Below are 12107 nucleotides of genomic sequence, written 5' to 3'. Positions count from 1 at the left end.
GACACATAAGCATAAACAGAACTTACATTATTTACACTAATGATTTACATCTCTTTTAATCTCTCAGTGAAATATGTCTTCGTAATGATATATGTGCTACAAAGAAAACTGAGTGGGTCAGACTTGGGAGCCTGGTAAGCATATAGGGTTTTCAACCCACAATAATACATTTATTATATTCAATTATCAAACAATCAACCCAAATACCCATCCCCATTATCCTCTTTATTTCTTAAGGTTTTACCCTAAGAATCAACTATCCTTTATCCATTCGTTCCTAAGGATTCACCTAAGGAATCAGCACGAAGTCCATTGCTGCCAAAGTTTATCTATCAGGTACTAAATCCATAGCTATCAGGCGCTAACTCCATAGTCACCAAGGTTCACTCAACATTAGGCGCTAACTCCATAATCACCAAGGTTTACTTAACAATAGGCACTAACTCCATAGTCACCAAGGTTTATACAATAGGCGCTAACTCCATAGTCACCAAGGTTTATACAATAGGCGCTACGTCTCATAGTTGCCACTATTTCATCTACCTATGTTCTACCCAACATATTTTGTACATATAAAATACATATATAGTTTGAATCATTTAACACCCGTATAAAAACATCAATTCCACGCCCATCTCAAATAGACAAATAATACATAACACATAGCACGTATTTCATAGCTAATACTTTATATTTATGTGTTAGAAAAAAGTAACCACACACTCACTTGATTAGACGATGCTCGGATAACACTATGGCTTGTAAAAGTAGTATTCTTCGGTAGATCTGGAAGATCTTCGCAAAAAACTAGGCTCCTCGTGGGCAAAGCTTCGGCTTGGGAATTTCACTTCTCGAGATCTTCGGGCTTCAGGACTTGCATCAGGTCTCGGGATGATACCGAGGCTTTGGGGGTACTTCTTTACACGTAAATCGAGGTAGAACAGGAGAGAGAGAGAGAGAGGAGAGAAAATAGCAACCCTAAACGACTGGCCCTTCAAATCTATTTATAGGGCAAAGTTAGCCCTTGCCACGTCGTGGCACCTTTTTCCACGTCGTAGCCTTGGTCGTCACTGTATGCATCATCACAAGTTGCGTCTGGGGGACTCCAAGAGGTGTCAGAAGACTTGCCACGTCGTGACACTGCTTGCCACGTCGTGGTATCTGACAGTTTTGGGGTTTCGCGCCCCGAACTTCAGAAATTCATAACTTTCGCATACAAACTCCGTTTTCGACGTTCTTTATATCGACGCGTAGGTGAGATTATGATCTACAACTCTTGTTTAGACTCTGTTGGCTAATTTTGACTTTATTTTTAATATATTATAAATATATTACTTATATATTACTTTTAGTAGGCTGGGACAGGAAAACTCCGTTATAAATTCATAACTTCTTTATCCGACGTCCGTTTTCGCCTATAGTTTTATCGTTTCACTAATATTAACGAGATCTTCGATTCTCGTTTACATTATTTCGGCTAAAAACCGCTCGATCTCAAATTGAGTATTCGGGCCGCATACTGCTAAGTCGAAACTTCAGAAAATCACAACTTCCTCATACGAAGTCAGATTTGGGTGTTCTTTTTATGTACGCTCTCGGTTTAATGAACTCTTCAACTATCGTTTAGATTACTAAGGCTAGATATCGTTCTATCTTAAATTCGTATTTTACGTTATTTGGTGTCGTGCCGGTTTTGTCGCGAAACTTCGATAGGTCATAACTTCCTCGTTATAACTTGGATTTCAGCGTTGTTTATATGTACGGAATCCTTGTAACATATACTATAACTTAGTTAAGATTACTCATTCTAAATAATCTGTCATCAAAAATTCATTTTTGACGCTTATCGTCTCTAAATTGACTAGCCCTGATCTACGGGCATTACACTTCCTCTTTCTCTATCCGACATGTTGACCTGGGATGTCAACAGGTAAGTAATTCTATCTCAAAGCCCTTGTTCTTGGCTCTGATACCAATTCAAGTTCAGAATATGCAAACACAATTAACCAAAATTGTTTACAATGACTCTCAATGATCATAAATCGATCTAAAAGCAACATGTATATATATATATACACACACACACACACACACACTAGGTGTGAACCCGCGCAAAGCGGTGGCGACAATTATTATTGTTTTAACAAATGACTTTTTTTTTCAAAAAATGTTGTTTGACTATTTCAATGGCTACAAATTTTCTGACTATTATGTAAGAAATATTTCATGCCCGACCTTTGGACAAACATCATGCCCAAGTTAAGATAATATAAATCCTTTCTCTACATCGAGTCCTTAGAAGATGATTAGAAATTAATTATAAAATAAAAATAAAAAAATTCGAAGCTTTTTTCAGAGAATGTTTTGAAGGTTTCATCTATGACTAATTATCTTGGATTATTTTCAATAATAAGGATGAGGAGGAAAATAATATCTCATGGAACGGAACGATGAGATATAGAAAGAAATGGACTAAACAAAAGAAAATGCATTTTTGTGCAATAAACATTAGTCGATTACACACTAAGCATAATTCATCTTGTTTTGTTGTGTACTACTTAACATATTGGTCCTAAGTAAATTTCTTATCTAGAGGAAGAAGCTACTCGAGATGGTTCAGAAACTGATTTTCAACCTGACAAAATAAGCTTTCCAAATAATACATAGACTGAAATGTAACAACGAAGAATAATTATATTTTATGAAGAAAAAGAGATCAAAGCGATAAAATATTCATTGACATACATCCTTGTTCTCAAGGAGCTTGAACCGACCAACCCATCAAAAAAGTTGGATGGATGAACGACACTTAATAATAGCTCTCTAGTAATACTTCGGAGAAGATAATATATAATATCCATTGTTTCAGTCCTCATGCAGTTTATTAAAAATCCACTTCAAGCTTTCCATAAAATTCACTCAACATAAGAGAATACGCTCACCATATAAAAATTTAACATATACACAAATATAAAGAAAATAAAGAGTATAAATGCATAATTTTTTATGTCAAAACTTTACCATTTACATAGATATATGGATAATCAAGAATAAAAAAAATGCATAGTCATGACGGAAATAATTAATAGAAAATCAGGTATATAAAGGCCCGCCATTACGTTATAATCTCAATACTAAAACCAAAAACATCTTTGGAAATCCATAAAATTCCTACCTGTAAAATATCAATATGAAGCATGAATAAAGAAATAAAAATAAACTAAAAAATTAAAACCGAAGCTGAAAAAAAAAAGTGGAATCGTGAACTCAGCTAAATGAAGTGATAGTAATATGAAACGATAACATATATCATATCTTTTTACTTTTTAGTATAATCTTCTATCCACAGTAAAATATAAACAAATGTTAATTAATATTTCCTTCAATATTTTTGGTGATTATTTTTTACCATAATTATTTGTTGTTCATAGAAAGATGAGTTGTTTATGCATAATAAATTTGTACATTATGAGTTGTTTATGCATAATAAATTTGTACTCTAAAACCGACTTGCTGAAAATCTCATACTTACTTGGTTTCCAAGTAATACTTGACTTAGGATTCTAACAATGTAAACATATGTATTAGGTATTGTTTATAGAAAAAAATACTGAATACTAAAAGCTAAAGTTTGAAGCTTGATTTCTTTACTACACAAAAATACTCCAAACATAGACATTTTTTTCTTTATTGCTTTTTAATTACACTCTAAAAATTACTTGATTTCACTATTTCAGCTTGTAATTCACAGAGTTTAAAGGATCAGATAGTTTTTGTGTCAAACTTGCTTCGTTTATGTCCCTCTCTTGGTAAGTATTAATTATGTCCCTCTCTTGGTAAGCATCAGTTTAGCACCTTTCTTGGTAAGCTTCATTTTTTTGTGTCAAATATGTAATGCTTTAACTGTGTTTGTTACATCTATGGAGAGGTAAAAATTGAGAGTGAAATTGTGTAACGAGCTTAATAAGAATCCATCTTGACTGGGCCTACTATTGCTTTATATATTTTTAGGATTTTATTGAGGAATGAAAATATATATACACCCCAATTGGATGGATGCTTGTTGAGGTAATTCATCTCATTGTATATCCAAACAAATAGTTATTGTAGTTTGATTTCTCTAATTAATGTTCAATTTCTATTACAATTTTAATGAAACCAACAACTCAACATTTCCAAGAGTGGACATTAGTTAATGAGATGAATGTTCCATTTTGTGATGAATAGAAAATATGGATTCTCATGTAGAGCGAGTACTTTCCAAATAACTTTTCATTTTGTTTTAGTGCAGTTAGCTCTGTTTTGTCAATCTATAGTTTTAATTTTATTTGTTATGTGGGCTAAGGAGTTTCTGTATAATTATATGAGATACGACCTTGTAAAAATGCATATATGGTTAGTTATTTATCTTTCCTACATCATATTTTTAGTTTAATGATTGTTGACATTTTTCTTTCTTTGCATCAACCAAGTTGGCAATCCTTTTCTTATCATTTAACATTGCTTTAACATGCCATTATGATGTAATTTCATGTGGTAGAAGAGTACCATGCTCTTGAAATTTTTTAAGTTCAAGTCTCTTGTAGTTATGGAAAAAAAACTCATTATTTTTTGTGTTTGTTTTTCAGTGATGAAAAAGGATAGATGATATAGATGATAGAGCTGCTATACTTGGTGTTCGGAATAATACATCTATAATGGAATCATGGATGTTATTTATTTAACTCTTATGCAAGTGTTATGTAGTGAAAATTTCCAAAGCAACTATTTTTTTGTCACATACATGTTATTTCTTTGATATTGTTATTATTTATGTCTATTATTGTTGGGTTACAATAATTCTTATTTATATGTACATTGCTTGAGCAGTGGCAGACTAGTAAACGTTTTAGTAAGGGTAACATTAAAAAAATATTTTCGAAAAAATCTAAATTAGTAGTGGCATTCGTATTTTAAGCCGGTGCACGTAATAGTAAAAACATAAAATAAATAAAAAAATTACACCACATGCCGGAATTGGTGCAGTGGCTCGGGACCCCACGGGCACCACTAAGGTCCGCCACTGCTTGAGCTTCTTGTTGAATGCAACAAAGATACGACTCTAAGAGTTGTTATAGAAATGTTACCTATAGATTTTGAAAAAAATATTTAAAAAAAAAATTAATAAAAGGGCCTGGTTGCTTATTACAAACATGGCTATATAGTCAAACAAGACTGGACATTAGAAACACATCTGAACCAATATATATATATATATATATATATATATATATATATATATATATATATATATATATATATATATATATATATATATATATATATAAATGGTACAAAAAGGTTGGAAACTCTATTTTATGAGCTAGAATCGGGCTCTAATCTCCTTAAATGTCCCGGTTTTTATTAGAAATCGTGTTCTTTTAAGCTTGAAAGGATCCAGTTTTAGAACCAGATTTTATTTCGTTTTTCACATAAGACTTACCGGTTATAAGACCCGGTTGAAAACCGGGTTTTTTCATTGATTTAACCGGGTTCTATGTGCCTTTTTGTAGTAGTGTGGGTTGCTTAGTAAAGCTTCCGTACTCAGTAATTCCAAACCATTATTGACGTAATTACGAAATATGTATATATATATATATATATATATATATATCAAAAACATGCTTTTTTTATATATGTTAATATGCATTTTTCCCTTGCGAGTGACTTTAATGCATTACTTTGGTAAAATTCACTTCCCAACATTACTATTTCTACTTATAGATTCGGTACAAATCCTTTTTGCATAAATTTCAATCTTTTTACATGTTCTTGCCACCAAATCATCTCTGCCTTTTCGATTTTTATGTGGATATTGTTAGCCTCAATGTCTCCAAGGAAGGTACATTTATATTTTATACCTTAGTTTATAAAAAAAGTTATTTCTTTATGTAAAATAAAACGATAGATCAAAGACCTTTCTTGCATATACTACTGAAGTTATTAACGGAATAAATGGAGGTCATCATCAAAGGTTTAGAAAAAGTAAAACATGAACCAGATGCATCTGCAAATGATGGACCCGTTTTAAAGTTTAAGTAAATTTCCTTTATTTTTTGATTTATTTATTGTAATATGACACTTTGATACCAAGATTTTCTTGGTTATGTTCGTTTTGAATTTAACTCGTGTTTAACATTTTGACTTGCTTTTTGACGTGGAGGTAGTGTATTGCTTTTACAATGTGAAATAATGATTTTTACAAATAATTTTTCTCCATAAATAGCAATATATTTAATAGAGTTGTACAATGATACATTTTTAAACCAAATTTTATATATAAAGAAAAATTATTAGGTACGAATCAGATCACTTAAGTAGAAAAGAATACGGTTAAACCTAATGCACTTTTTATACAATATGGTATATAAAACTGTATTGTATTTCCCTTTCTTAGTGAGTTAAGTTGTGGCTGATTTTTTTTGTTATTGAACATTTTTGTTGTTACAATTAATATTTAAGCCCATTACTTTTGACATGGCCCAAAGAAGTCTATATTTGAACATCTTATTGGGCCACAACCTATGTATAGGCCTAGTAAGTAGAACCAAATCATTTATCCACCGATGACCATACCTCCATACCCATATCTATTTCACACAACATCTTTTTTGCTTCACCTTATAAAAACACCTTTTCTTTAAAGTTTGTGTTTCACTTTGTACACTTGCGTCTTACTTCACTACTTTACTACACTCCTATCTACCTTACATACAAAGCCTTTTTGACTCGGATCAAAAATGGTAAATGTCAACGTTACTCCATCCCTCATGTATTTACCATGATCACATCTTAATCAGCTGTCGGTGGGAGGACTTATCATATTAATACCTTTAAGTCCCTTTCTAGCTAATACAATATCTTATCGTTAAGTTTATATATATTTTCAGCGTGTAAAAAGTGTAATCCTGTGGTCTTTTAATAGTGACCATAACTCATCACACTTTGCCACATAACTCCATTTTGACTCCAGTTTTCTCTGAGCTCATGGCGTCTCAGATATCACCCTGGTTTTTAGTGGCCTTGTTCTTCGCTTTCATATGTTCTTCACAAGCTGTCACCTTGGAAGTTGGTGAGGATGATGGATGGACGTTAAACCCTGCAGAAAGCTACGTTGCATGGGCTGGAAGATTGAGGTTTAGGGTCAATGACACCCTACGTACGTCTCTTTTTCTTGTTCGACTTCATTTTTATCGTCTTGATTTCGGTTTTTTGATGTGTTTTTGACTGTTTGTAGATTTCAAGTATGATGATGCGACGGATTCGGTTTTGGTGGTTGATAAAGATGATTATGATAGTTGCAATGTTGATGATCCTATTGAGAAGCTCGATGGTGGTGATACGAATTATAGACTTGAACATGGGGGTCCTAATTACTTCATTACTGGTAATAAATCCAACTGTGAACAAGGTCAGAAGGTTGATGTGGTTGTTTTGCATGTTAGAACTCAATCGCCACCTTCACCTCCGCCTGCTCCAGCACCTCTTCCACCGGCTCCGGCGTCTCCTGTTACACCCCCACCAACTGCAATCCCTGTTTTGACTCCGCCTGCTTCTGCTCCTACCGGAGGAAGCTCAGCCACTCCAGTTGGAAGTAATCCGGCGGACTTGAATCCACCACCACCAACATTAGCACCATCCGCAACACCATCGTCGGCAACAGCAGTTGTTTCCGGTACCATAACTGCATCACTTGTGACGATGATCATTGCTTTGTGTTTGATTAATTGATGATTTTTAATTTAACATAAGATTTGAAGGGCTTCATGATTGTGTTTAAATCTTGATGGTTTTGTTGATCAATTTCTTTGTATTGTTTATTTTAAGTTGTATTGTTTATTTTTCTTTAGTTGATGTTCAGTTGTTGAGTGTTCATCAACCGATGTTTTACATTAATGTGGAATAAAGTTGGGTGGTTTAATCTTTTTATTTTTTTCATTTTCATATAAATTCTCCTATTTCACTTTATTATTTGTTCTCATTTGATAAAAGAAATAAAAAATATATATATATTTATAATGGTCATACATGTTTACATTATGTTTATATTAAACACTACAAGATTTTGTATTCTGGTTTGGTCTTGAACTTAAGAACACCATAAAGAAGTTAAAATAGGGTTGATTTACATGTATCGTTTGTATGTGTGGTCTACTAAAACTATACATTGCACATAACATCGATAATTTTGATTGTTAAATTACGTTTAACTGATTGTATATAAACATTCAGCTTTAATTTATATATGTTAGAGAAAAGAAATGTAGCGATCAAGTGTTGTTTAAAGAACATATTACACTTTTCATAACCCACGTCTGACCTTCATAATAAGTAATAAAAAGATATAACACCCGAGAAAATCTACCTATTTTTCTTTGATGCTTTTCGTATACATTTTTCATCATTTGTATTACGAATATAAATAAAAGGATAAATTATAAACAATAACTTAATTTTGTCTATCAAAGGCCTTTGACCTAACCATATCAAGATATGTTGGAAATATGTACCTTCCCAAATGGTTTAGTGATAGACAAAGGTGTTATTTTTGGAATAGGATTAATTGGTGTGTATGTTTGAGGTTCTAAAAAAAAAAGTTGTTTATTTAAGACAATTCACCTTTTTTTTTTCGGAATATCGCCTATTTATATTTTCTTGTGTTACAGCTTATATATTTTTCGTTTTCACAAAATAGCAACCATTTTTCAGATTTCATTCTCTTAATGAGTTATTATGTACAATGGAAGAAAGAAGAAGCCATGATTTTTATAATAAAATTAAAGTACTTGAAAAAGTAGGTGCTTTTAAGTAATTTAATATAGAAAAAGAAGGATAAATTAGTAACTTTTAATGTTACTTGTAATGGGATAAAGTATATATAATAGTGGAATTAAAGAATCATGTGAAATATGTTTTCCAAGCCTAAAGTTGACACATGTTCAACACAAATCACATCTTTGATAAGTTAAAATGCATGCCTACCACACACCTTTCGTGAAATAAACCTATCAGTAAAAAACTATATGTCATTTCTCTTTTATATTCATTATTTGATATGTTAATCGGATACCTTTTTAATAACCTATTTTCGGTATTTGGATGATAAACAAGTTAAATCTAACAAATTTGTATGTAGGAGATATAACTTCAATCTTGTCTTTGAGTGTTTCTGTGAATAAATACTGATCGTTTCAAAATGTGATTTGTTAAGAGCAGACGTTTTGCATAAACATGGTACATTACAAGTCATTTTCAGATGTAATTGAAGGCAAAGAAGGAAGACTTTGCGAGACTCTTCTTGGTAAACAGGTCGATTATTCACGGCGGTTCGTGATTGTCGTGGGCCCTTCACTTTCATTACATCGATTTGGATTGTCTCGCGAAATAGCAATAGAACTTTTTTAGACATTTATAATTTGTGACTTAATTAGAATACATCTTGCTTCGAACAAAGGAGTTGCTAAGAGTCAAATTCGAAAAAAAAAATATTGATTGTATGGAAAATACTTCAGGAGAATAACTTCGGATGACCATCTTGTGAAGTTATGAACAATAGAAAGGCTAGTGGTTATGATAGGAGAGAAAAATTTTAATTCCAATTATAAATATCATTAGCTCTTTTTGGATTTTTTTTCTTCATTGATACGCCTAAAGGTTGATTAGTTTATGTTAAATGTGCGTTTTAAATAAACCTCGTAAACTATAGTTATGACAAATTAAGTTGGAAAAAGTTATTAAAAAAACGGATATAACTTCATGTGACAAAAACTATTTAAGAAAATGTCATTATAAGGAATAAAATTTCCATTAAAGATTTTTTGGTGATTGATATATATAAAACAAGATTTACAATATAAAGATAAGAAATAACAAACTAGCCTAATACCAAATACCCCTCCTAGTTGACAGGTGGTGGACCAATTACGAAATTTGGCACAAAATTGTGCAAACTAAACTAAGGTCAAGGACACTCTTTAGAAAGATATCATCTAGTTTATTGAGAATAAGTCGAGTGTGTGGCTGATCTGAATTGGATAGGCGACACACAAAGTGATAATCAATATCGATATGTTTGGATCGTTTGTAAGGTATGAGATTTTAGCGGTGGAATATGTGACACCTGTTTTCATCACATGTACAACCTAGTGGAAGTTGGTAGTTTTAATGAGAATGAGGAGCTTGTGTAAAGTTGAAAGTGTACTTAAGGAGTTTGTTGGTATATGACCATAAGTAGATTGTCATTTTGGAAGGGCGTGACATGTCCTTGTACGTGTGCGATGCGTCGTGGTCAACTTAAGGTCATTGCACAAGTGTTGACTTTTATGACATGCTGGTGTGTCTGGTGATTACGTGTGTGTCTTGATGGGTGAGACACGTGGCGGAAAGAAATGACACATGATGGAAGGAAACAACATGTGGCAAGATCTGGACACGAAGAGTCCATTTAGTGAAGCAACATGCTTTTTTAACAAATTTTGTGTATATATGTCTTATGTTTGTTCCATTTGTGTGGTTTTCACATACATCATTGAGGAAGAATAATGAGGTGTTTTGTGAGGCTTATAATCAAAGAGTTGATGCGAGAACATGAGTCATGAGTTATCTATCGAATTAAGGTGTTAGTAAAATGGTAAGCTAAGAGGCATTGGAATCCATAGAATAAAGGAGGAGTTACTCTTACTAACTAGCCAAATGAGTAACCTTACTCTAACATGAGAAGTTTATATACGGTGTGTTGGTGCACAATATTGTATAGAAACATAATCGGTGATTATTAGGGAACCTTTGGACAACGTAAATTCAATGGTAACTATAGATATAATTTTTTATGAAGTATATTCAAGGGGGTATGTTAAAATATTAAAGGATTATTGGCTAGCCTTAATGATATTATAAGGCAATAACCAATGGTGTGAAATTATATTGATAAGTCTCGTATTGTGTCGTGAGATAATAGCTTCTTGGAGTAAATTTAAATAGCATTTTTAAAATGTGGTGCATATAAGGATGTAAAAAACGCTTAACGTTAGCTAGACGATGAGTTTAGTATTAAGGATTAATCGATTAGACGTTGATTAATCGGAGGAATAATCGAGAACCACAAATTGCTAATTTAAATAATTAAATATGACTAATATCATTAAAAAAATTCGTAAATACAGCTAATATCATAATAGAATAGGTTAGTATGATTATTACAATATAATCATTCCTCAAATAGTTTCTATTAAGATATTGTGAGGGGGCAAGCTTATTTGTGAAATACTCTCAAAACTGTTAGAACTCAAACATAATTTAATGAAAAAAAAGTGAGGAATAAAAGAAGAGCAATCAAAATAACTTTTCAAACTTTCGAATTGATTCAACAAGCTCCAATATTATATGTACGTTCTTAACGTATATCTTTTCATTTTAATATTTTGTGTGCCTATATACAATTACAAAAGGTTATTATGGAATGAAACATGGAGCATCGTACGTCATCAAATCTCAACAGAAAAGGTACTCGAAGCTATGGCGTTGTCGGCGTATGTATGCTACTAAACGTGTGTATTTTGAAGGAGAAATTAATATTATAATCTTAATTACTTCAAATCAAACAATGTAAAGAATGTGACCATTATATCTTTACGAAACTATGTAAAAGAGGCTCGAAATAACTAAGAATTCACAATTACGTTTACGTAAAAGAGAGATAGAAGAAAATTTGATCTTCAATAATCTGTTGGAAATAGGTGTCTGATAACTAATTGGTGTAATTTTGGAAATAATTGTAAAGTCCTTTTCGGGGTGTCCTCAAAAACAAAAATAACTAGAAATGATTTTAGGGGATTGAGAAAATGGTTTATTAATTTATTACATGGTAAAATTAATTAGAAATAATCTAGAATTAATTTAGGATTAATTGAAATTAATTTAAAGGTATAAGGGTGGAATGTTAATTGTTCAATAGTTAAGCAATGAGAATATTTGGGAAGCCATATACCTGGATGGTTTTGGAGGCTCTTAGGAGGCTTTTAGAATCAATGCAAGTAATAGATAAGGATATGATTTGAATCTTGATTAAA

General features: G+C 32.0%; 1 protein-coding gene across 1 annotated transcript; it reads left to right on the top strand.

Annotated features, from left to right (window-relative positions):
• The first annotated feature begins 6945 nt into the window (after positions 1 to 6945).
• Positions 6946 to 7968, top strand: LOC145018380 (early nodulin-like protein 13). The gene is made up of 2 exons (XM_078976277.1): positions 6946 to 7198; positions 7277 to 7968. Exons 1-2 carry the CDS (start codon positions 7027 to 7029, stop codon positions 7768 to 7770), a joined length of 666 nt encoding a protein of 221 aa, XP_078832403.1. The 5' UTR covers positions 6946 to 7026; the 3' UTR covers positions 7771 to 7968.
• Positions 7969 to 12107: the final 4139 nt, after the last annotated feature.

The sequence above is a fragment of the Lactuca saligna genome, chromosome 9 (assembly GCF_052625555.1).
Source record: "Lactuca saligna cultivar CGN05327 chromosome 9, ASM5262555v1, whole genome shotgun sequence".
In the NCBI taxonomy this organism is placed as follows: Eukaryota; Viridiplantae; Streptophyta; class Magnoliopsida; order Asterales; family Asteraceae; genus Lactuca; species Lactuca saligna.
The sequence above is the reverse complement of the archived record's forward strand: the minus strand, read 5'-3'. Positions and strand labels throughout refer to the sequence as shown.